The sequence below is a fragment of the Schistocerca cancellata genome, chromosome 9 (assembly GCF_023864275.1).
Source record: "Schistocerca cancellata isolate TAMUIC-IGC-003103 chromosome 9, iqSchCanc2.1, whole genome shotgun sequence".
Lineage (NCBI taxonomy): Eukaryota > Metazoa > Arthropoda > Insecta > Orthoptera > Acrididae > Schistocerca > Schistocerca cancellata.
In genome coordinates this window covers 116,766,760-116,794,603 of record NC_064634.1, presented here as the reverse complement: position 1 = coordinate 116,794,603, position 27,844 = coordinate 116,766,760, and the positions used below count along the sequence as shown (strand labels likewise).

The following is a 27,844-nucleotide window of genomic DNA, read 5'->3' as shown; positions in this document are numbered from 1 at the left end:
CATGGACCACCACAGCCTGCTGCAGTTTCCTCCTGGGGCTGCTGTTTGGGCCCAATCCTTCTGCTGGCAGCTAGGGTGTCAGCTGGGTGTCTCAGTAGGTCACAAAAGTCAGCAGTTGTTTGTGGTGGATGTCAATGGGGAGGAGCTGACTCATCATGCCATTCACTTGCACTGATGCCCTGTTGGAGCATCACCCCTGTGGCCTGCCTTTTGGTTGGCTGAATGACAGTGTTGATCATAACATTAATCACAGAATGGGCTCCCACTTGCAGCAGTGTGCCTCACCATTGCCACCTCCTTCCAAGCCCTCCACCTTCCTCCCATCAACTGCACCCTTGGCTCCCACTGTGGCTCAAACCTACATCTGTCATTATGGAGCCCACTGATTTCGACTCAGCCCCTCCCCTTCTGCCTCCTTTCCTCATTTGGTGATGGAAGTGGCCTCATCCTCACTGCTACTGATGGACCCGTCATTGCCACAGCCTCTATATCCTTCCAGCCTTCTGGTAGAGCTGGCAGCATCAGTGTTGCCTCCGTTGGTGGTTGGTCTACTGCCAGGTTCTCCAGCACTCTCTTTGGTTCTGTGCCAGAGGCCACCACCCAAGCCTGGCCATTTCAGACTTATGTGACCTTTTCAAAGGAGAAGGATTCAGTACATTCACCAATGAATGTCCTGATGAAGGCAGATTAATTGGCATGGGTAGAACAGTGGAGCAGTTCAAGAACCTGCAATGGAGGGTACATTTGTCACGTCATATGGGCAGACCCACTGATGTCAGTGTTCACTTGTCAGCAGCAGTAAATGGAATGCGCCATTGCTCCTGCAGAGTTAGACTACCACAGATCTAGCCTAGCACATGTGCTGGGAGTTCTTTTGTTCTCAGTTGTTAGTTGCCTGTGCCAGCCACATGTTGAGTGACTGTCATCATCTATCGCCTTGGATATGGGCACTCTGCTAACTGCAGTTGAAGTCACATGGTGAGTTAGTTCCATTCACAGGGCTCTGTTCCCCAGTTGTTACATTGTCACCGTCTGCCTGAAGTACCATGCTGACCATGTTGAACAGCAGTATTGTTACAGCTTCTTCAGATACTAAAACATATGTGCAGCGCTTCTTTAGAACACCATAGTCACTCCTGTTTAGATTAGATTAGATTAGTACTTGTTTCATAGATCATGAATACGACACTTCATAATGATGTGGAACGTGTCAGGTTAATAAAAGGTGTCTACACAAGATATTACATTAGACAAAATATTACATGACACTCAAATTATTTTTTTTTTTTTTTTTTTTTTTTTTTTTTTTTTTTTTGGAGGTTGGGAAATAACCCACTTACTATATCCAAAAATTCATCTAATGAGTAGAAAGAGTTGCCATTAAGAAGTTCTTTTAATTTCCTTTTAAATACTATATGGCTATCTGTCAGACTTTTGATGCTATTAGGTAAGTGACCAAAGACTTTTGTGACAGCATAATTTACCCCCTTCTGAGCCAAAGTTAGATTTAACCTTGAGTAGTGAAGATCACCCTTTCTCCTAGTGTTGTAGCCATGTACACTGCTATTACTTTTGAATTTGTTCGGATTATTAATAACAAATTTCATAAGTGAATATATATATTGTGAGGCTACAGTGAAGATCTCTAGCTGTTTAAATAAGTGTCTGCAGGATGATCTTGGATGTGCTCCAGCAATTATTCTGATTACACGCTTTTGTGCAATGAGCACTCTTTTACTCAATGATGAGTTACCCCAGAATATGATGCCATACAAAAGCATAGAATGAAAATAGGTGTGGTAAGCTAATTTACTCAGATGTATATCGCCAAAATTTGCAATGACCCTAATAGCATAAATAGCTTAACTCAAATGTTTCAGCAGATCCTCAGTGTGTTTTTTCCAGTTCAACCCCTCATCAATGCATACACCTAGAAATTTTGAATATTCTACCTTAGCTACCGATTTTTTGAATTCTATATTTATTAATGGGGTCATTCCATTTACTGTGTGGAACTGTATATACTGTGTTTTGTCAAAGTTTAATGAGAGCCCATTTGCAGATAACCACTTAATGATTTTTTGGAAAACATCGTTTACAATTTCACCAGTTAATTCTTGTCTGTCAGGTGTGATAGCTATACTTGTATCATTGGCAAAAAGTACCAGCTTTGCATCTTCGTGAATATAGAATGGCAAGTCATTAATATATATTAAGAACAGCAGAGGACCCAAGACCGAATCTTGCGGCACCCCATTCTTGATTGTTCCCCAGTTTGAGAAATCACCAGTTTTTTGCATATTATGTGAACTGTTTATTTCAACTTTCTGCACTCTTCCAGTTAGGTATGATTTAAACCATTTGAGCTTATCTAGAAGTATTCCATGATTTACACAATCAAAAGCCTTTGATAGATCACAAAAAATCCCAACGAGTGGCTTCCGGTTACTCAGAGCATTTAATATTTCATTAGTGAAAGTATATATAGCATTTTACATTGAAAAACCCTTCTGGAAACCAAACTGACATTTTGTTAAAACTTTATTTTTAGAAAGGTGTGAAGCTACTCTACAATACATTAGTTTTTCAAGAATTTTGGATAGGGCAGTAAGAAGAGAGATTGGGCGGTAGTTGTTTGACATCAGACTATCCCCTTTTTTATGCAGTGTTATAACAATGGCATACTTCAGTCTATCTGGGAAAATACCCTGCTTCAGAGAGCTATTACATATGTGGCTAAGAATCCCACTTATTTCTTAGGAACAAGCTTTTATTATCCTGCTGGAAATGCCATGTGAACTTTTATTCTTGAGAGAGTTTATTATCTTCCTAATTCCAGATGGAGAGGTGGGTGGAATTTAAATTGTATCAAATGGTGTGGGTAAGGCCTCTTCCATTAACTGCCTTGCTTCTTCTGATAAACATTTAGATCCTATTTTCTCTACAACATTTAAAAAATGATTATTCAAAATGTTTCCGACTTCTGGCTTGTTGTTTATCAGGTTTCCATTCACTTTGATGGTGATGCCATCATCCTGTACTCCTGGTTGTCCTGTCTCCCTCGCTGACAGTGTAAGTTCCTTTGTCTTATAACCACTGAACAAAAGTGGCAAATAGGACATGTGATGAGTTCATATAGGTGACAAAAATCATCTGTATGTAGCTGATGCACAACACTTTCATTATCTTTGGCTTTGACATATACTAAGATCACGTTTGTGTACTCTGTGAACTTATATTCAGTCATGTTTTTGAGTCACACGTGTATGTGAAAGAGGCCATGTACTGTTCAGTTTCATACAATAGGAACTTATTGCATTGCAATGACATAAACTCACACTTTATGATGTGGTTACAATGCCAATACACTGTAGACACAAGGTTAATTGCTCTTGCACATAGCATTTCTATTATATTTGTTCCTCTGGCTTCGAAATGGCATGCAGCCAACTCATACTTTTTCTTTATTTCCTGAGTTTTCAGCTAGTCGCTGTCTCTGTGCATATGATTAAGTTTTTCTTATTAAGAGGTTTTATTAAATTTACAAATAAAGAAAAAACATATAGAATATCATTCACAGAATTATTACTGGCATTTAAAAAATTACAGGGAGAAATATTTTCCCAGATGAAATCATCTGATCCTAAACTACATTTAATGTAAAGAAATATATAATACTTACTTTGGGCTCAATAATTCTTGAATTAGCTTTTCTCGATCTTTGAAACAACCAAGACTAGAGATGGCCTGAAGCACATCAGGATCCATGGCATCAATGGAAGGTATAATGTGTGTCTGGACAACCTCCATCATTGGCAGTTCCAACTCTAATTCACCCTTTCCACCAGCCGTCACCCAGGGATGTCTGTTTATGTCTGCCAGCTAAAATCCATACAAACCAAGTAAATTTTCTGTGTTGGGTAACATGTAATTTATGGTAAAAAATACATTGATACTGACAGTGATTAGTGTTATAGATATCTGATGTAAAACGTTAAGAGAATGATAATGCAGCATGAGGGAACAGATCATAGGCATAATTAGGATTTGATTTTCGGAGAGGTTTTCAACAGATGGACATCATAATGGACTTGTAATAGAGCACAAAATGACACTATAAGTGTGTATTTATACATAAAATTTAAAAAGTTGCTGTGAGTCATTTAGCTAATTAATATAATATTCATCATAAAAATCAGTCAGTAAAATTCTTTTGTCAGTGACATCTCTGTGGTGATGTGTTTTTGTATGGCAGTAAATGTTGTGGCAGTGAGCATTCATGCATATATATCAACAATCAATGTCTTTCTAACAACTGGTATCATTTCAAACAATAATGAGTTAGTAAGTGAGGGAAGCAGAGAAGTAGATGGAAAGGAATTTCCACCCTGTTCATTGCTAACAACAACTACATCTGTTTTCACTTTGAACTTCCAGTAATCATTTGCTATGGCGAAAGTAAGGAAGTAAGTTAAGTGTTTTATGTATTGTTGACAGCTAAAGTCATTAGAGATGGAGCTTTGCTTGGATTTTTTTATTGTTGGAGGAAAAGGAATTTGCCACAACCTTTTAAAGGAAACATCTCAGCAATTACCTAGAGTGAACTGGGAAACCACGGAAAAGCCAAATCTGGATGGTGGACTCTTGGGTTAAACTGGCTGTTGTAATGGTTGTCCAGTGTTATTAATGCAGTAGTACGTCACTGCTTTATAGTAACCAATACTGTGAAGTGCAATGATGTGCACACAGTAGCATTTGTGAAAACCTCGAACAGTATGGCCTACATACAGAGTTTATGTGTAGCGGAAACAATGCTGTACCTGCCTTAGTCTGTGTGTTTATCTATCTTTATGTTTATGTTATGTCTGAGGGTGTAATGTTTGCGCATGTAAGCAGCAGCACACTATTCCCATCGTCTTGTGTCTTCTCCGCTGATGTGCTGGCTGCTGCTATGGCACAGAAGCGGCGGGATCAGTGGAGGTAGACAGTGCTCCCAATATACCCACTGCCCACCTCCACTGAGCCTGTCGCCTCTGAGAGCTTGATGGCTGTGAGTCTTCTGCATCAAATCATATATAGTGAGCTGGCATGAGAATTTTGTTACATCTTGGGCTCTAGATTTATTCTCTGAGACAGTTTTTAATTGTGTGTTCACTGTTAGTTCATGTGTAAATAGGTGTGATAGTTCTTTGGAGAAATTTATTAAAAGCATTCAATTTATCAATAAAATTTGGGGTATTTTAGCATTGTTTCACAAAAGATAACATACTTCAAGGAACTTTGGTATCTGATGCAAAGACAGAAGTATTAGTCATGAAAGAATATACTCTGAAAATTTGATTCCAAAGAACTAGATGATAGAGACCCATCATGGTACACAAACAACATTAGGAAACTACTTAAGAAACAGCAAAAGAGCTCTGAGCACTATGCGACTTAACTTCAGTCACCTAGAACTTAGAACTTATTAAACCTAACTAACCTAAGGACATCACACACATCCATACCCGAGGCAGGATTCGAACCAGCGACCATAGCGGTCGCTCGGCTCCAGACTGTAGTGCCTAGAACTGCACGGCCACTCCGGCCGGCAAGAAACAGCATATTTCCTGCCAATAGGCCCAGGGCAAAACATAATCCAAAGATATGGAAATGTTGATAGAAACATGGGTGTCAGTCAGAAAGGCAATAACTGTCAGAAAGGCAATTACTGTCAGAGCAACACATTATCACAAGGGCTTCCCCAGAACTCCCGGAAATTTTGGTTGTATGTTAACACAGAACTAGTTCTGACTTCCAATCACAGCCATTACAAATTTATAATGGTTTATCAGGACCACCTCCCTAAATTTTTGTTCTCAGGCCACTGAAGACCAAAACAGCTGAATAGGTATGCAATAACATTATTGACATTTTTACATTCTTAGGCGCTCCCTCAGTATTGCAGTCTGACAATGGTAGAAAGTTTGTTAACAAAATAATGAGCAGCTTAACTGAACTATGGCCCAATTTTAAGATTGTCCACGGTAAACCTAGACACAATCAGAGCCAAGCCATCACAGAGAGAGGAAATCAAGACATAAAAAATATGCTAACTACATGGATGCAGGAGAACAACACCAAGGAGTGGAGCCATGCATTAAGATTTGTACACCTAATGAAGAATAATGCTGTACATTTTGAAATTAAAACATCTTCATATGAAGTTTTGTTTGGCTGCCCTCCTAAACATGGTTTGTGTTCAGCAATTTTACCTCCTGAAGCACTGATGAACATTCATTCTGAGGATAACCTTGAAAATATAATTAATAAAGTGAGTGTTGGCAGTGAGACAGGACTGAAACATTTCAGGATAATGATCACAGTAAATCTCCATTGCAAGGGGATAACATACCAACAGCAACAGAGGTTGAGAACAGAAAGAAAGTATTTCTGACAATAATGACTACTACCCAATTGATTTGGATGAGTCAACTTGTGCTATTATGAAACATAGAATTAAAGCATATGAGTGCTTAGAAGAACAAGTGCAAAGAATGTGGCAGTGTTCAGATTGCGGTTTCCAACAGTGGAAAAGGGCTGTACTGCGAGAATTCCAGTTCCTGACCTCAACAGAGGAAAAGGAGGTGCTAGGTCGATCTCGATGTCATTCTCGAGACAATGGCCGATGGCTACTAGTGAATCGGCATGAGAGACGGTGTGCTGAGTGAACTATATGCACGGTAATAAATTGGTCGTTTTTAAATAATGATGGAAGGGGTGATACGATATGCCACTGCAGCTACAACTTCAATGTTTTGTTTCAGGTCCCAGTCCAGTACTTGCCCTCTAAGAATAATCTCAGAGGAGGAAGTTCCAACAGAGAAAACTGTTGCCCTGAGGACAATTGCGACATCTCAGTTGATGGGAAGTGGCCAGGGAGTCTTCAGATGCAACTGCCAGTAAAAATGTCAGATTCTGAGATGCTTTTGCAAAAACAAAAATGTGTTGTGCAACTCAAAGCGCAATAGTGCATTTCCTCACTACAGTAAATGAATTTTGCATAATATGACTATGTTTTCATACTACAGGTGATAAATGCAACTTTCGAAGTATGACTGTTTTGTTATTTCAGCAATGGTTCACATTCCTTACCTTTTCGCAGTGAAGGTATACATTCACTAATGATAGTGCACTATCCCTAGTCAATGTGTATTGTTTGACGGAACTGGAAACAGTAATCCAATTTCACTAAATGGGCCAGTGAAGGTGCACTATCACCAGTGATGGTATACTTTCCCTGAAACCTCCACTTCCACTATAACATATATACATAATGCATAAAACTTTCTCAAAGATTGCTGTAAATTAATTTCAAATATTTAATCTATATTCAGAGAACATCTAACAACTACACTGACATGCACACAGTTCCCACATTACTTAGTCTGTGCTGACAGCACAAGGAAACAAAATATAGGGAAGAGATGTATTGTCATTAATTCATTACTAAAATAAATTTACAGCAGTCTTTGGAAAAGTTTCAGCAGTGAATGATAAGCTACACAACTCACTATTAACCTAGTAATGCAAGTTACCATGGCTAGGACGTAACAGGATGCTGCTCTGTGCCCAGTTTTCATTTGACAGAGCAGATGTTTTCTCATGATATATATGGTATAAACAAGGTCACAATCACTTTGTCTCCACTGGATGAAATTTGTATGTTTTCCATCTGAAGCATGGACTGTTAGTACTGGGCGACTGGTCCCGACGGAGGTTCGAGCCCTCCCTCGGGCATAGGTGTGTGTGTTTGTCCTTAGAATAATTTAGGTTAAGTAGTGTGTAAGCTTAGGGACTGATGACCTTAGCAGTTAAGTCCCATAAGATTTCACACACATTTGAAAATTTTTTTAGCTGTTAGCATCAAATTTATTCTGGAAATCACTCTTCTTCTTATGGAGCACATAAAATTTTCATCTTGCACCCACCAAGTCTCACAAAATACAGTTGGAGGATTTCTGATCCCAGAAGTCAATTATTTCACACTGTGAGTGTTACTTTACAAAATAATGATTGTGCAGTCAAATTCTCTACTAAGTCACAATTAGGCCTATACTCCTACATGCTTCAGTAAGTGAGTTGACGAGTAAGAAGCCACCATACCATCATTCTCTGGCTTGTCCTGCTCACAGAACTACAGCATGAAGCAAGAAAGCCAGTATAGCACCTATGTAACAGCAGTGCCTTGATTTCTAATGTGTGTAACCCACAGTATTAAACAAGTACTTGCTTCATATCTGATCTTACTACGCACCAATTGTGCAAGTCCATATAAGAAATTTCAATATTTCTATACATGGTGAACATTAATAACACCAACAAACTGCAAGGATGGATTCCTGGCTGGAAAGGGAGGGAAAAAGGTGCTATGAGCATGTACGATATGTGATCAAAAGTATCCAGACACCCCCAAAAACATACATTTTCCACATTAGATGCATTGTGCTGCCACCAACTGCCAGGTACTCCATATCAGTGACCTCAGTAGTCATTAGACATTGTGAGAAAGCATAATGGGGTGCTCCACGGAACTCATGGACTTTGAACGTAGTCAGTTGATTAGGTGTCAATTGTGTCATATAGCTGCAAGTGAGATTTCAACACTCCTAAACATCCCTAGGTCCACTGTTTCCGATGTGATAGTGAAGCGGAAATGTGAAGGAACATGTACAGCATAAAAGTGTACAGGCCAACCATGTCTTTCAACTAACAGAGACCACCAACAGTTGAAGAGGGTCATAATGTGTAAGAGGCAGACATATATCCAGACTATCACACAGGAATTCCAAATTGCATCAGGATCCACTGCAAGTACTATGATGGGGGGAGGTGAGAATACTTGGATCTCATGATCAAGTGGCTGCTCATAAGCCACATATCACACCAGTAAATGTCAAACAATGCCTAGTGGAAAAATGTTGTGTGGAGAAACGGATCACAGTACACAATGTGGCAATCTGACAGCAGGGTGTGGGTATGGCAAATTCCCAGTGAACGTCATCTGCCAGCGTGTGTAGTGCCAACAGTAAAATTTGGAAGTGGTGGTGTTATGGTGTGGTCGTGTTTTGCATGGAGGGCGTTTGCACCTCCTGTTGTTTTGCATGGCACTATCACAGCAAAGGCCTACATTGATGTTTTAAGCACCTTCTTGCTTCCCACTGTTGAAGAGCAATTTGGGGATGGCGATTGCATTTTTCAACACAGTCGAGCACCTGTTCATAATGCATGGCAATAACATCCCTGTAATTGACTGGCCTGGACAGAGTCTTGACCTGAATCCTATAGAATACCTTTAGGGTGTTTTGGAATGATGATTTCCTGTCAGGTCTCTCCAACCAACATTGATACCTTTCCTCAATGCAGCACTCTGTGAAGAATGGGCTGCCATTCCCTAAGAAACCTTCCTGTACCTGATTGAACGTGCACCTGTGAGAGTGGAAGCTGTGATCAAGGCTAAGGGTGGGCCAACATCATATTGAATTCCAGCATTATCGATGGAGGGCGCCACAAACTTGTAAGTCATTTTCAGCCAGGTGTCCAGATACTTTTGATCACATAGTGTATATGAAAACAGACAGTATGCATGCAGTGACAACAAGTCATCCCGGGACACAGTACAGACTGCATTGCATCCACATCTCACCAGATGTTCAAAGTGGCCTCCATGGGATACAGTGTCATGCAAGATACACATAATCACACTTTGGCTTACTCCATGTCAGTGGGTCACTTGCCTAGAGCTTATACTAGAGTTCATCTCAGTATCCTGCAGACCCCAGTCCTCCAAATCTGGTGTACACACAGTCTGCTGCCTCCCTGCACATTCGTCTGTCTGAAAGGACCCATGACCACACAAACACCCAAAAAGGGCTCAAAATGTTGTGAGATGTGATTCTGTCTCTTGATTGTTTACATCTGCTTGGCCATACACAAATGTGATCTCAGCTTGTTCCTGATATGAATACTGACAAATTCTGCTACTTACAGTACACTGCATCAATCACACAGCCTGCAACACCCAAGGAACACACAGCACACGATCAGAGGAACTGCCATTTGTCAGTGCCATATACATGGCAACAATGCATTTCTGGACACAAGTTCATATGAACTTTCTTCCTGCATTTCCAGTTAGGAATCCATCCCTGCACTTTGTTGGGTTTATTACCGTTCACCCTGTATATACTGAAGTCAGCTGTTTTTAATTTCACACTGATGTGCTATGGTGACAACATACACAGACCAAAAATGTCTTAACCAAGTATATGAGGTGTGTAAAGGGGTGCCCTCCTCTAACATCACCTTTATTCAACAGAAGTAATCAATACCAAAAATATTTTCGAATCTTTTATAGGTTAATATTATCTCAGCTGTTTAATTAAGAATTTCAAATGATTTTATACATGATGTGGTATATTTTAGGCAAAAATGTATACAAAGTAATTACTTTGTTACAATCAATATGTAATAACTCCATATTTGCAGTCAAAATTACTTTTCTTTTGGAAACATTTGAAATTGCAAAATATCTGCCACACTTAAAATTCCTATTATTAATTATGCAACCTGATGCCTCTAATGGAATCAGATGTGTTTTTAGTTTTGGCAACAACCAAATAATTTTTGATCATGAAGGGGAAATTGTAAAGAAAGTGTGAGATAGAAAAATGTGACATAACAAATATCATGCCATTTGGAACCTATAATGTCCAAAATTGTAGCCTCAAGAATCAACCCCTAGATGTGATGAACTGGAGCCAACTACAAGAAAAGAAGATAAGTAAAAAAGTTTATTTGTAAATCTTACTCCTCTTGAAGCTTATTAAAAGAAATTAATTTTGAAGGGTGACAATCAACAGGTGATGTGAGGGATGGTAAGATTACAGGTGCTACCCAAAATATCCAAGAATTTCATTGTAAAAAAACAGGAAACTATACTCACATCCTAATGTCCTTTGAAACATTCAAGGTAGTCACCTTGGGCATGCATGCAAAAGTCCCAGAACTGTTCCCATTTTTGGAAGCATTGCTGGAAAACTAAAGGCAAAAGGTGTTCAGGGTCCATTGTGCTTCAACTTGGTAGTCTTCAATCAAGTCCAAATGTCAATCTTTTAACACAATTTTCATCTTCAGGAACATGTAAAAGTCACACAGGGATAGGTCTGGCAAGTAGGATGGTAAGGGACATTTGGCATGTTTCAGCCCAGTAATTCCTTCATTATTGAAGTATGCATGGGTGCATTGTCATGCTGCTTGCTTAACGTGGAATGGGGAAAAAATTAAATGACAATGCAGTATTATTAGCCAGGAGACCCTATCAACAATTGTTGGGCACATGGTAAAAGTCTTTCTATGTGATACCACTTTGAAAACTTGCACATCGATGAAGATGAGATGGGATGTTTAGGTCAAATAAATCTTGTCCCTGAATAAAAAAAGTTGTCGGTTGATACCTGGCGATTGGTCCGAATAAAAAAAAAATCTCTGATCCAACTGGGAACTGAACACAAGGCCCAGTGACCTAGAGACAATGAAGCTAACCACTAGACCATGAGCTGTCTACAGGTGCAAGAGAGATGCAATGTTAATAAATATTGGAAGAATTTGAAACTTGCTAGGGCATTGTTAGATCCATACCGTGCAGAATTGCTACTGTATTGTACTCCAAAGGTTAACCTCTAGTGACTTCTTGTATAATATGTGATACATCCGTTCAAATGATGTTCCTATGCAATGTGTGCTGTTTTTTGTAAAAGAGTCAGTTGTATCATATTCAATACACTCTACAGAACAAGCAGGCAGCCTACTCATAGTTCTTAGAATGACCCACTAGCTGTCAGGAGCAGTCAATAACAAGTGTGTTTTGGACGAGTAAGCATGGCTTAAAGAAAGGTTAGTTTTGTTAATCCATCATTTATTTACTTCTATAAAAGGGTAAAATATTGTTAACAGTTCCCTGACTATAATTCTATCAAAGAAAGTGGCATGAAATATGATTTTAGTTCTGAAAAATAGTATTATAGTAGATGCATCTCATTTGATACATTGGGTCTCTGTGACTACATTTCATATGACGGTGAGAAAATGGTGGTCAGCTGCATTTTATATTGTTCATTCATTGTTTCAACATTATTTTATTATTTTTAGTGCACATTTCACATGATTTAAAAATGAAATCTAAATATTATTGACCGGTCTAACTGGTTCAGAAATAGCTCAGCTTCTGGATGAAGTCTTTGCCATTAATTTCTCCAACATTGAAATTGATGATGATGATGATGATGATAATGATGGTGATGATGCTAAAGTTCACATTCAGGGATCGCAACTGACAGCATCTGAAGAAGAAGATGAAGTTTCAGACAGTGAAAGTTTAGTAGTGCCAACACTAGCTCATGAAACTCCATCACCTAGAGATACAACACAACGGTGGTACCACAGAACAGAGTACATAATGTTTTTAGTAGTTTAAATATGCATGAAAGTTAATTATTGCAAAAGAATCATTTTTAAACAATATTGTTCTTTCTATTTTGGATTTTCGCCCAGTATCTCAACTGCCACAATGTCAACATCATCAAGTTCTGATGTAGAATCTGTCAGTACAGGAGTTAGAAAACTATTTGAATATTGTAATAAGTATTTAAATGAAGATTTCTTCAGAAATGTGTCAGGAAAAAAAACCATTATGCTTGTTTCTTCAGATGGAAAATCTCTCAACACCAACCCAGATGGGATTAAGAAATACTAGGTGGCAAGTATTGTGATTTCACTTCTTGGTTTTCCTAAGCTTAGGATGTGTTGAGAACAACATACTAGATATCCAATGGTTGCAGAAAACATCAGCAGAGATCATTTCTACTGCCTTAGAGCATCTCTCAAGGTTGTTGATGACAATGCTGTCAGTGACAATGAAAAACCAACTAACAGATGCTGGAAAATAAGACCAATGTTGTCAATGATTAGAAAAGCATGTCTGCAACATCCTCGTCCAAAAATGGTTTCTATTGACGAATAAACAGTGCCATTCCATGGGCAAGTTCACACGGAACAATATGTTAGAGGAAAACCTCAACCTGTGGGCATGAAAACCTATGTAATGGCTTCATCAAGTGGACTACCCTTAGATTTTTTTTTATGTATGAGGGTGGACCAAGACCAATTAATTCAGAGATGACACGTATGCCTGAAAAATTAGATACTGGAGGGAAAGTGGTATTGAAGTTGTCTGATATACTGCCAGCAGGAACGATGATTTTCATGGACCGATATTTCACTTCTTTGCCTCTTCTGAGTTCTCTTATCAATCACAGAGTAATTTGAGGGTGTGGAACACTGATGACTTCAAGGTTACCAAAAAGCATTGGCTTGAAAAAAGATGGACTTCTCGAATGTGAGGAAAGAAGAAGTTTAGAGCAAATGGTGAGAGGTGATGATGGAACTGCAATCATAAAGTGGCATGATAATCGTGCCATTCATTTGGCTTCTACCTACTGTGGGGTAAATCCTGTGGAAACTTGTTGAAGGTGGAGCAAGCAGCAAGGTTATTACATATAGAGCCCTTGTCCTTTGGCTGTAAAGAAGTATAACTCTCACATGGGTAGTGTGGATCTTATGGACAGGGTCATTAGCAAATATGCCATGAGAGGTAGAACAAAGAAGTGGACAATAAGGGTACTGCACCTTTTTTTTATTATTTTGTTATTGCTCCATCATATATTGAATACAAGAATGGTGCACTTGAAGAGAAATGGCAAAGAAAACAAGTATTATCACATTTATCCTTCAAGATGGATATTGCTGAAATTCTGATCTTCAGCACCACCGAAAGAAACATAAACATCCCAGATAGATATGAAAAGGAAGGTGATGAAGAGGAAAGTGAATAAAGGGAAGAGAACAATGAAAAGAAGAGAAGATTAGTTCAGCCAATACCATCAATGGCCAAAAGATACAAATCTGCTTTGCACATGCCAGAAACAGGTAGTGAAAAAAAGAACAGATCAAGATGCAGAGGAATGGGCTGTTCAAAGCTAACAAATGTGAGATGTTCTGAATGTATGGTGATTTTGTGCTTTACTTTGGAAAGAAACTGTTTGAAAAAGTTTCATGCTTCATAAGAATATCCTGCAACATTTTTTAAAAATTGCAAAAAGCTTTCGTAATGTTTGCTTATTATACTTTTAACAATTTATATTTCCACAAGGACATGTAATTAGACAATTTTAGCAATTTTGTGCATTTCCTAACATGAGGAGGATGTATGTCATCCAAATAAGCAAATATAAAGTAACATTTATTTCTTCACTGTGTGGCAGATTGTCTTGTTAGCAACCTGGTGTATCACATATGATACATGGCCTGTAACAATTTGTAAATATAAAAATTTTTATTCATTAATATTTTACAATCAGTGGTGCCAACCAACACGTTAAAGCTTGTTGTGTTTGATTCACTGTATAACTCTCTCTTCAGGTCTCTAGAGGTTTAGCAAGTGGCCCTAATGCTTGGGTTCATCAGAGTATTTACATTATTCTAATAGCATTTATCCACAATTAATTTCTTCACTGCAGTTGATAAAATCAGGGACTGTAGCAATACAATATCATAGCTAACACCTGGTTCAAGAATCATAAAAGAAGGTTGTATACATGGAAGAATCCTGGAGATACTAGAAATCAGATAGATTATATAATGGTAAGACAGAAATTTAGGAACCAGGTTTTAAATTGTAAGACATTTCCAGGGGCAGATGTGGACTCTGACCACAATCTATTGGTTATGAACTGTAGATTAAAACTGAAGAAACTGCAAAAAGGTGGGAATTTAAGGAGATGGGACCTGAATAAACTGAAAGAACCAGAAGTTGTACAGAGTTTCAGGGAGAGCATAAGGGAACAATTGACAGGAATGGGGGAAAGAAATACAGTAGAAGAAGAACGGTTAGCTCTGAGGGATGAAGTAGTGAAGGCAGCAGAGGGTCAAGTAGGTAAAACGACGAGGGCTAGAAGAAATCCTTGGGTAACAGAAGAAATATTGAATTTAATTGATGAAAGGAGAAAATATAAAAATGCAGTAAATGAAGCAGGCAAAAAGGAATACAAACGTCTCAAAAATGAGATCAACAGGAAGTGTAAAATGGCTAAGCAGGGATGGCTAGAGGACAAATGTAAGAATGTAGAGGCTTATCTCACTAGGGGCAAGATAGATACTGCCCACAGAAAAATTAAAGAGACCTTTGGAGAAAAGAGAGCCACTTGCATGAATTTCAAGAGCTCAGATGGAAACCCAGTTCTAAGCAAAGAAGGGAAAGCAGAAAGGTGGAAGCAGTATATAGAGGGTCTATACAAGGGCGATGTACTTGAGGACAATATTATGGAAATGGAAGAGGATGTGGATGAAGATGAAATGAGAGATACGATACTGCGTGAAGAGTTTGACAGAGCACTGAAAGACCTGAGTCAAAACAAGGCCCCGGGAGTAGACAACATTCCATTAGAACTACTGACAGCCTTTGGAGTGCCAGTCCAGACAAAACTCTACCATCTGGTGAGCAAGATATATCAGACAGGCGAAATACATTCAGACTTCAAGAAGAATATAATAATTCCAATCCCAAAGAGAGCAGGTGTTGACAGATGTGAAAATTACCAAACTATCAGTTTAATAAGTCATGGCTGCAAAATACTAACATGAATTCTTTACAGACGAATGGAAAAACTGATAGAAGCTGACATCAGGGAAGATCAGTTTGTATTCCGTAGAAATATTGGAACACGTGAGGCAATACTGACCCTACGACTTATCTTAGAAGCTAGATTAAGGAAAGGCAAACCTATGTTCCTAGCATTTGTAGACTTAGAGAAGGCTTTTGACAATGTTGACTGGAATACTCTCTTTCAAATTCTGAAGGTGGCAGGGGTAAAATACAGGGAGCGAAAAGCTATTTACAATTTGTACAGAAAGCAGATGGCAGTTATAAGAGTCTAGGGACATGAAAGGGAAGCAGTGGTTGGGAAGGGAGTGAGACAGGGTTGTAGCCTCTCCCCGATGTTGTTCAATCTGTATATTGAGCAAGCAGTAAAGGAAACAAAAGAAAATTTCGGAGTAGGTATTAAAATCCATGGAGAAGAAATAAAAACTTTGAGGTTCGCCGATGACATTGTAATTCTGTCAGAGACAGCAAAGGACTTGGAAGAGCAGTTGAACGGAATGGACAGTGTCTTGAAAGGAGGGTATAAGATGAACATCAACAAAAGCAAAACACGGATAATGGAATGTAGACAAATTAAGTCAGGTGATGCTGAGGGAATTAGATTAGGAAATGAGACACTTAAAGTAGTAATGGAGTTTTGCTATTTGGGGAGCAAAATAACTGATGATGGTCGAAGTAGAGAGGGTACAAAATGTAGACTGGCAATGGCAAGGAAAGCATTTCTGAAAAAGAGAAATTTTTTAACTTCGAGTATAGGTTTAAGTGTCAGGAAGTCATTTCTGAAAGTATTTGTATGGAGTGTAGCCATGTATGGAAGTGAAACATGGACAATAAATAGTTTGGACAAGAAGAGAATAGAAGCTTTCAAAATGTGGTGCTACAGAAGAATGCTGAAGATTTGATGGGTAGATCACATAACTAATGAGGAACTATTGAATAGGATTGGGGAGAAGAGAAGTTTGTGGCACAACTTGACTAGAAGAAGGGATAGGTTGGTAGGACATGTTCTGAGGCATCAAGGGATTACCAGTTTAGTATTGGAGGGCAGCGTGGAGGGTAAAAATTGTAGAAGGAGACCAAGAGATGAATACACTAAGCATTCAGAAGGATGTAGGTTGCAGTAGGTACTGGGAGATGAAGAAGCTTGCACAGGATAGAATAGCATGGAGAGCTGCATCAAACCAGTCAGGACTGAAAACCACAACAACAACAAGAATACAATAAAAAAAAGCATTTCTTGTTGCATTAATTATTAAGAGGGGTCTTCAAATTGTTGTTGAGATAAGTTTCTCAGAATCCTTGTTTAGGGTTCAAAAGTATGGTAATGTACTGTGATGTAAATAAGTTCAATAAGCTTCCACCTAACATAAAACAAGTAATCAGACCCCCAATCACTTCAAATGAAAAATAAAAATATACCCCTTCAGCCACTTTTTCTCCAGATTAGTTGAAAATCTAGAATGAATGCTTGAAAGGTTCTGTTAGCTATATATAAAGTGGTAGTGTTCATTGTATAGCTGTATGATATGTGACTATGTAGTACAGCTGTGGTGGCGCCCCAAAGTAGCACTGTAATTTGTAATTTAGTGACACTTTTCCTGTAAATACAGTACACAGATTAACTTAATACAGTGCACAGATTAAGTTTCTGTAATCTGTTTATCTTTAGTTGCTCCACACCATTGACAGTTCTCCATCTTGATGGCATCTACAGAACATGCTGACTGAATGAATGAAAATTAAATAATGTTATGTACTTACTGTAAGTCGCTTTTCTGGATTGACCTCAATCATTCCTCTCAGCAAGTTCTGGCAGTCAGGTGGAACAAAATGTGGAATGTGAAATACACCTCGTTTCACTTTCTCCAACAGTTGCCTGAGATTATCGTCATCAAATGGCAGTGCTCCAACAAGAAGTGCATAAAGTATAACACCACATGACCACACATCGGCTTTGCGGCCATCATACTTTTCACCCTGTAAAAATAAGATTGCTTTATTACTACAAGTTAAACTTGAACAACAACTATGTTATTTCCAGAATGAGATTTTCACTTTGCAGCGGAGTGTGCACTGATATGAAACTTCCTGGCAGATTAAAACTCTGTGCTGGACCGAGACTCGAACTCAGGACCTTTGCCTTTCGCAGGCAAGTGCTCTACCAACTAAGCTACCCAAGCACAACTCACGCCCCATCCTCGCAGCTTTACTTCTGCCAGTATCTTGTCTCCTACCTTCCAAGCTTTACAGAAGCTCTCCTGCAAACTATGTTATTTGATACGTCAATGTTCTTGGTTTACTTCTCAGTGATAATTTTCAATACATAAATATATTCAAAAAACTGTTTCCTGGTACAGAAAATTTACCTTTCCAGCAGAACCAACTAGTTATGAGCTCCTGTTGTATGTAACAATATTACCACATTTTGCAATGCATGTTACCATGATTGGAGTTGGTGAATAGGAAAACACTTGTTATTACTGAGATATCGATTATCTTATGCTATAGTAACTCACAAGAAATTTTATGCATTCAGTGTAATAAAAAAAGGTTTCAGAAGTAATATGACAAAGAAAAGAGCACTTCCATATATGGCACGTAGTACTTTTTATGCCCCTGTAGAGCCCAGAGATAGTAGCCATGTGTGTGTAAGTCATGCTTGTGTGAATTTCAGAAGAAGTACTTTTTGTCCAAAAGCTTAAATGTCTAGTAGTCTCTTCACTGTGCCTGTCTGCAACTCAACATCTCCCCTACACATTGAGACTATTATATCTTTTTCATGTTGGTTTTTTCAAAATGAATTTTGTTACATAAAGTTTGGTGTTTACGATCGAATGGTTAGTTATCAGTTAATTTTATACATGTACCCACCATTATCAGGTATTCAAATGGTTTAGAGTTGCAATTTTATGTAACAGATAGAATGACCATCAGAGTGTATAAGTGTTGCTTGCATTTAATGTCGTTGCCAGGCACTGTAAGATGCATATGATATGTGAACAGTGTCAGATGTTGAGTGATCACTGTGAAGGTCAGGAAGATGCCATGTACTTGTGTGAAACAGTGTCAGCAGAACCTGTTAGAGATCTTTTTGTGGGTCTCCATTTTGCTGGCTGGTTGAATTGTACAATATCTAGATTTGTGTGCCATTCAGATGTGATGGAGACTTGATGTTGGACTGAATTGTAACATGAGGGCAGGTACACTAATCAGCAAGGTCCTGGTCGACCACATCTACTCACCACAAATGAGAATCACTGTATTGTGCACCAAGCAAATCATAGCCCAATCACATATGTGCTTGGCATCTGAGAACAACTAAAGGACTCCCTGCAACATTATGTATTATCTCACAATATCAGCAAGAGACTAACACCAAAACATGGTGTCATGATTAGGATGCATGGGCTGCTGATGAAATGTATCACATTGTGTTCAGTAATGAATTTAGGTTCTGCACTAACATGGATGACCACCGTTAGAGAGTATGCCAGTAACCTGTGGAGAGGTTCCATCTCCAAATATTTATGAGAGAAACAGCAGTGTTATTTCTGGAATATGTTATGGTAAACCATTGGATATGACTTCAGGTCATGGCTACTAGCAATTGAGGAAACTTTGATGCCACAACAGTACATCAAGGACATTCTGTATCCTCATGTGTTTCCTCTCATGCAGCAGTATTACGGTGCCAGTTTTCAACAGGACAATGCTCATTCAGGCATGTATGTGTCTCAATTCTGTACAAGTGATGTTTAGATACTCCCATGATCAGTTAGATGCCCAGATCTGTTCCCAGCAGAACTTGTGTAGGATCTGCTTGACCACCAACTCCATCTCAGTGTCAATATTGAGGATATCAAGGACCAGTTATAAGAGTTGTGGGCTATCTTCCTGCAGGAATGGATACAGTGCTTTGTGACACTCTTCCCAATCAAATTACAGCATCCATTCAGGCCAGGTGGGTGCAACATCACACTGATAACTGGTCTCATACTGTCAAGCTAATTGTAAATTTGACCTTATTTCATTACCACCAAAAGTGCTGCTTCATTTCATTTCCTCTTCTCCTTCTCAGTGCTCCACTTTTTTTATCAGGCAGGTTGTTAAATCTTCAAATTTAACACATATTTCGGACAACACAACAACACATATAAGTCACTGAGTAAGTTGACCTGTGTACAAGTCGGCATTCGATTCAACACTGAGCCTCAGTCTGGCGGCCGCTGCTCGGCTGGCCGCTTAGGTGGCGCAGCTGCTGCATGGCTGGCAGACAGCGTCGCACGTAGAGGACGTGCGTAATTGCGCGGCGGCACTTTGAATAATTGGCGAGTCACAACACTTTTCCCCCCTTTGAAATTGTTGCACTGGTCTTGATGGAGGTGTCCTGGAGATGGCTGATGTCCATAGGCATTGTTTGACTCGCCGTAAAGTCTCGAGGAGGAGGCTTCCCGTACGGACGGAAGTGCCCCCGATGATAACGGGTCGAGATGACAGGAGACGTAGGGGTCGAATATCTGCTGGGGCCCCATGCACCAATCTGCCCGTTGCGGCAAGTCCAGTTGATATGACAGGAGACATGGGCGATGTGTCGACGTCCGTTGGAGGAGGAGGCGAGTAGATGTACTCTGACAGAGGATGGTCCTCTGGTTCCTGCATGGGCACGTCTCCTGGTGGCGTCCGTTCTGGTGCTGGCATCGTGATGACGGTGAGAGGGCTGCGTTGTGAGTATTGAGAGATGCCAAGATCCCGAGCATCAGGTAGAGCCAAAGGTGGTGTGGCGGCATTCGGAACAGGCGTTGCTGGCACCCGAGGCCGAAGCTGGTCCGAATGGCGCACTGCAACACCCGTGTCTGTCTGGATTTCATACAGGCGTCTGCCACGGTGTCTTAAGATGTGGCCCGGGCTCCATTTTGGTCGCCTGCCATATCCCCATACCCAGACGAGGTCGTCGGCGGTGAACCAGCCAAGTGAAGGCACCCGCGGCCATGAGGTGGGAGGCCGCAGAAGATGAAGTAGCGTGCGGGGCTGTCGGCCATGTAAGAGCTCAGCCGGGCTGTGATCGCCCATGGGGGTGAAACGGTAAGATGTCAGGAACTGGAGAAGCGCATCAGCAGCAGAAGAAGTCAGAAGTTTCCGCTTCTGAGCCTTAAATGTGCGGACCAGTCGTTCAGCCTCACCATTGGATTGTGGATCGAACGGCGGGGCCGTGACATGTGTAACGCCGTGACGAGCACAAAAATCCGCAAAGTCGGAAGAGGCAAATTGCGGACCATTATCAGTAACAAGAGTAGAGGGGAGGCCTTCCAAAGAAAAAACGCAGGCGAGAGCACTGGTGGTTGCCGCGGTGGTAGGTGACGTGCAACGGACAATGAAAGGAAAGTTAGAGTAGTCGTCAGTGACGAGGAGCCAATAAGTACCTAAAAAGGGTCCCGCAAAGTCAGCATGAATGCGCTCCCAGAGCTTCTCAGGCGAAGGCCACGGTGACAAAGATGACTTCGGGGCAGCGGCCTGTGACGCACAAGGGCCGCAGGCAGCGACCATGTGTGCTATTTCAGAGTCGATGCCAGGCCAGTACACATGACGGCGCGCCAGGGATTTTGTGCGAGACACACCCCAGTGCCCCTGGTGAAGGAGGCGCAAGACCAAAGCACGCAAAGACGCAGGTACCACAACACGCGGCGAAGCATTGTCAGTGGAGAGGAGGATAACACCATCCCTAGCCGTGAGGCGGTAGCGCAAAGTGTAGTAGTTCCGCAACGGATCATAAGTCTTAGCGGATGGGCGATCTGGCCAACCCTTCTGAATACAGCGTAAAACCCGAGAGAGGGTAGGGTCATAACCCGTAGCAGCCGCCAGCCTGTCCCCAGTGATGGGGAACCCATCCACAACCCGCTGCTCGGCAACATCCAGGTGGAAACACAAAAGTTCGTCCCTATCGAATGCCTGATCAGGAACCATGGGAAGGCGAGACAAAGCATCAGCATTCGCATGTTGAGCCGTTGGCCGGAAATGAATCTCATAATTGAAACGGGACAAGTAAAGAGCCCAACGCTGGAGGCGGTGTGCAGCCTTGTCGGGAAGTGACGTTGATGGATGAAACAAGGAAACAAGTGGCTTGTGATCCATAACAAGATGAAATTTTGAGCCATAGAGAAAAACACCAAACTTATGAAGAGCATAAATGATGGCCAAAGCTTCTTTATCAATTTGAGAATACTTCTGTCGGGCATCCGTGAGCGTTTTGGAGGCATAAGCGATGGGTTGTTCCGAACCGTCAGAAAAACGGTGCGCAAGGACTGCACCGACCCCGTATTGAGAGGCATCTGTGGCAAGAACAAGATGTTGGCCAGGTCGATAAGTAGCCAGGCATGGGGCCTGTTTCAGCATAGTCTTTAATTTCCGGAAAGTCGCGTCACTTGACGCGGACCAGTGAAAAGGCACGTTTTTATGCAACAGGCGATGCAACGGCTGAGCCACCGACGCCGCAGACGGTAAAAACTTGTGATAGTATGCTATTTTCCCCTAGAAGGCCTGCAGTTCCTTAACAGATGTAGGGCGAGGAAGGGCATTGATCGCAGCAACAGTGTGTTGAAGCGGACGAATACCATCCCGAGAGAGTTGAAACCCCAAGCACGTGATAGATGCCTGAAAAAATTGTGATTTCTGAAGATTACACTTAAGACCGGCAGTCTGTAAGACATTAAAAATTGTGCGGAGATTTTGAAGATGTTCTTCAGTGGTGGAGCCAGTGACAACAATGTCGTCCATGTAATTGATACACCCCAGGACAGGGAGCAATAATTGTTCCAAGAATCGCTGAAAGAGAGAAGGGGCACTAGCAACCCTGAATGGCAAGCATTGGTATTGATAGAGGCTGAAAGGCGTGTTAAGGACCAGAAACTGCCGGGAAGCAGTGTCAAGAGGAAGTTGATGATAAGCTTCCGACAGGTCAATTTTAGAAAAATACTGTCCTCCAGCGAGTTTAGTGAACAGTTCTTCAGGATGGGGCATAGGGTAAGTGTCGATGAGGCATTGAGCATTTACAGTGGCTTTGAAATCGCCACAGAGACGAATATCACCATTGGGCTCAGCATTAAACTGTCCCAAGAGAGAAATCTTCTGCTTATTGTACGTCTGTAATTGCCGAGTGACAGAGGACAGGAGTGGAGAACCCAGCTGAAGATACATCTGAGAATTAATTATAGTGGCAGCAGAATTGGTATCCACTTGCATGCGAACATCTCAACCAAGGATTTGGACAGTGAGGAATAACTTCCCTGAAAGGGAAGAAGTGCAATTGACAGACAACACAGAATCAGAATCAGCGTCATGTTCATGAACATCATGTATGCGGTCGGATTTACAAATGGAAGACACATGACCTTTCTTTTTGCAATTGTGACACACAGCCCAACGTTGGGGACAATCCTTGCATGAATGTTTCGTAAAACACCGCGGACATGAAGGAAGTTGCCGGGGATTTTGCTGCAGTTTCTTAGTGGGTTGTTTACGGCTAGGCCGAGGCTGCACGTGGGAGCGTACTGCAGCCATGTCAGCCGGCGGGGATGCGCTGCACGCGTCGTCAACAGCGCACAGAGGTTGTATTTCCCCGACGTCACCCCACGCTTCTATTTGCACCCCAGCGGCGCGAGAAATTTCAAAAGACTGCGCAATGGAGAGAACTTCATCTAGAGTCGGATTCGCCAACTGAAGTGCACGTAGCCGAACTTCTTTGTCGGGCGCCGACCTGATAATAGCATCCCGTACCATGGAATCGGCATAGGATTCTTTGTGAACATCAGTAACAAATTGACACTTTCGACTGAGGCCGTGAAGTTCAGCAGCCCAAGCGCGATAGGACTGATTTGGTTGTTTTTGACAACAATAAAAGGCAACACGAGAGGCTACCACATGTGTTTGCTTTTGAAAGTAGACAGACAGAAGGGAGCACATTTCAGCAAAGGACAAAGACGCAGGATCCTTCAAAGGAGCCAATTGTGACAACAACCGATACATTTGAGGTGAAATCCGGGAAAGGAACAGAGACTTACATGGTTGTTCGTCCGTGACATGAAATGCCAAGAAGTGCTGTCGAAGACGTTTTTCATAATCAGACCAGTCTTCCGCCGTCTCGTTGTAAGGTGGAAAAGGACGAGAAATGCCCCGCATTTGACGCAGAAACGAAATCGCGAATCGCCACTGTTAGAAGCGTTTGCTGTTCAAGGAGATTTTGCAAGAGCTGCTCGATAGTAGCCATGGAACCCTGTGAGTCAACGGTGAAAAGGAAAAATCCACTACCTTGTCGCCAATTGTTAAATCTTCAAATTTAACACATATTTCGGACAACACAACAACACATATAAGTCACTGAGTAAGTTGACCTGTGTACAAGTTGGCATTCGATTCAACACTGAGCCTCAGTCTGGCGGCCGCTGCTCGGCTGGCCGCTTAGGTGGCGCAGCTGCTGCATGGCTGGCAGACAGCGCCACACGTAGAGGATGTGTGTAATTGCGCGGCGGCACTTTGAATAATCGGCGAGTCACAACACAGGTTTTCTCTCTTTCCTTTTTTTTAATTACAAGATCTATTGGTATGTAATTTGCCATGATTCATTGACTTTGTAATATTGTTAACATGACTGCCCCATCAATGCAAATTTAAGAATCTCATACTGACAGCATTATTGTACCAACAACTGTTTGAGGTAATCTTCTCCTCAAATTGAGTTACATTTTATTGGTACTGTAAACATTTGTACTTTGATATGATGCTTATGAACTACTATGAACAAAGATGCTACAGAACACAATACTGACATTCCATAGGTGTTTTTGTGGTTGACATGTAGATATTTTCTGCATGATTGCTGTGTGTCTAAGGTGGCTGATTTTTATGTGCTCTTCTGGCAATGGACATCATATTTACATCAAATGATCAGAATAGATGTGAGCCATCAAATGTATTTTGCATCCCTGAAGTTTATCGAAGTATATGATAGCTATAACTTTAGGTATTTTAAGTATGTTCTCATTACTGCATATAACAGCTGAAATGCACAATACAGTGTAATACATTCCACAATTCTAACTCAATATTATGTTTGGACTTTAATATTTCTAGGCCCATCTGGTGAGTATCATAAGTGATGTAAAGGTTTTAAATCAAAACTTATAAGCATTTACTACACTCCTGGAAATTGAAATAAGAACACCGTGAATTCATTGTCCCAGGAAGGGGAAACTTTATTGACACATTCCTGGGGTCAGATACATCACATGCTCACACTGACAGAACCACAGGCTCATAGACACAGGCAACAGAGCATGCACAATGTCAGCACTAGTACAGTGTATATCCACCTTTCGCAGCAATGCAGGCTGCTATTCTCCCATGGAGACGATTGTAGAGATGCTGGATGTAGTCCTGTGGAACGGCTTGCCATGCCATTTCCACCTGGCGCCTCAGTTGGACCAGCGTTCGTGCTGGACGTGCAGACCGTGTGAGACGACGCTTCATCCCGTCCCAAACATGCTCAATGGGGGACAGATCCGGAGATCTTGCTGGCCAGGGTAGTTGACTTACACCTTCTAGAGCACGTTGGGTGGCACGGGATACATGCGGACGTGCATTGTCCTGTTGGAACAGCAAGTTCCCTTGCCGGTCTAGGAATGGTAGAACAATGGGTTCGATGACGGTTTGGATGTACCGTGCACTATTCAGTGTCCCCTCGACGATCACCAGTGGTGTACGGCCAGTGTAGGAGATCGCTCCCCACACCATGATGCCGGGTGTTGGCCCTGTGTGCCTCGGTCGTATGCAGTCCTGATTGTGGCGCTCACCTGCATGGCACCAAACACGCATACGACCATCATTGGCACCAAGGCAGAAGCGACTCTCATCGCTGAAAACGACACGTCTCCATTCGTCCCTCCATTCACGCCTGTCGCGACACCACTGGAGGCGGGCTGCACGATGTTGGGGCGTGAGCGGAAGACGGCCTAACGGTGTGCGGGACCGTAGCCCAGCTTCATGGAGACAGTTGCAAATGGTCCTCGCCGATACCCCAGGAGCAACAGTGTCCCTAATTTGCTGGGAAGTGGCGGTGCGGTCCCCTACGGCACTGCGTAGGATCCTACGGTCTTGGCATGCATCCGTGCGTCGCTGCGGTCCGGTCCCAGGTCAACGGGCACGTGCACCTTCCGCCGACCACTGGCGACAACATCGATGTACTGTGGAGACCTCACGCCCCCCGTGTTGAGCAATTCAGCGGTACGTCCACCCGGCCTCCCGCATGCCCACTATACGCCCTCGTTCAAAGTCCGTCAACTGCACATACGGTTCACGTCCACGCTGTCGCGGCATGCTACCAGTGTTAAAGACTGCGATGGAGCTCCGTATGCCACGGCAAACTGGCTGACACTGACGGCGGCGGTGCACAAATGCTGCGCAGCTAGCGCCATTCGACGGCCAACACCGCGGTTCCTGGTGTGTCCGCTGTGCCGTGCGTGTGATCATTGCTTGTACAGCCCTCTTGCAGTGTCCGGAGCAAGTATGGTGGGTCTGACACACCGGTGTCAATGTGTTCTTTTTTCCATTTCCAGGAGTGTATTTTATGTTCTTGGAATAGTCCTCAACTAAGTTGTTTGTTACCGTTGTCCAGAACTATGAGGGCTATCCAGAAAGTAGATTATATTTTGGTATTAAAACAAAGTGTGAGAAAAAAATGATCTTTTATTCATGCAGTTTTGTCAAATAAAGAAATGACTGGAGACAGTGGCTGTTACACTTGTCAAACTGCTGTGTTGTGAACCAGATCTTCACCTTCTACATCTACATCTACATCCATACTCCGCAAGCCACCTGACGGTGTGTGGCAGAGGGTACCTTCAGTACCTCTATCGGTTCTCCCTTCTATTCCAGTCTCGTATTGTTCGTGGAAAGAAGGATTGTCGGTATGCCTCTGTGTGGGCTCTAATCTCTCTGATTTTATCCTCATGGTCTCTTCGCGAGATATACGTAGGAGTTTTGGAAAGAGACAGTAATTACTGGGTGCAAGATCCAGAATGTATGGAATACGAAGAAATATGTCCCACCTTAAACCATCGATTACCTCTCAAGTGCAATTTACTGTGTGTTGTTGAGCACTGTCGTGCAAGAACAATTTTTTTGAGACCAACTTTCCTCTACACTTATTCTGAATTGCTCCTCTTAAGTTTTCCAAAGTGGGAAACTAAACAAGAGCTCTGTCAATGTGAACTGATGGTTTTCTTGAATCTCCTCATCGGTTTTTGTGACAAGTTCATCAGTCATAATGCTTGGTTGTTCACTTTACTCTTCGTCATGAATGTTGGTTCAGCCATTTTTAAATCTAATGCACTATTCGTACATTCCATTTCTGTATAGTTCACACAGTTTCTGATAAAAATCAATTAGTTTATGGCTTTTTTCCAACAAAAACTTATTACTAAATGTACTTCAGAACTTATGGGATTTTCAGCTGTGGCAAAATTTACAACTATTATTGCGAAATAATCAGAAATGACACAAACCTCACACTGGCATGGCTGGATGAAAAATGAATGGACATATGCTCAAACAGCAATATGACTGCACTACACCTGCCTATTGTTGCTGCAGACAAAAACATAATCTACTTTCGGGATAAACATTGTATTATCAGACACAGTACAGTTTCTACATCTACATCTACATCTACATACATACTTCGCAATCCACCATATGGTGCGTGGTGGAGGGTACCTCATACCACAACTAGCATCTTCTCTCCCTGTTCCACTTCCAAACAGAACGAGGGAAATATGACTGCCTATATGCCTCTGTACGAGCCCTAATCTCTCTTATCTTATCTTTGTGGTCTTTCTGCAAAATGTAAGTTGGCGGCAGTAAAATTGTACTGCAGTCAGCCTCAAATGCTGGTTCTCTAAATTTCCTCAGTAGCGATTCACGAAAAGAACCCTCCTTTCCTCTAGAGACTCCCACCCGAATTCCTGAAGCATTTCCGTAACACTCGCGTGATGATCAAACCTACCAGTAACAAATCTAGCAGCCCACCTCTGAATTGCT

General features: G+C 41.5%; 1 protein-coding gene across 1 annotated transcript in view; it reads right to left on the bottom strand.

Moving 5' to 3' along the window:
- LOC126100831 (serine/threonine-protein kinase BRSK2) overlaps nucleotides 1-27,844 on the bottom strand; it is a 187,045-nt gene that overhangs the window by 110,480 nt on the left and 48,721 nt on the right. Inside the window, exons 6-7 of the mRNA XM_049911483.1 lie at nucleotides 17,519-17,734; nucleotides 3,683-3,882 (exon numbers count right to left, since the gene is read on the bottom strand). Of these exons, the coding sequence (XP_049767440.1) occupies nucleotides 3,683-3,882; nucleotides 17,519-17,734 (416 nt within the window). The remainder of the gene's footprint in view (nucleotides 1-3,682; nucleotides 3,883-17,518; nucleotides 17,735-27,844) is intronic.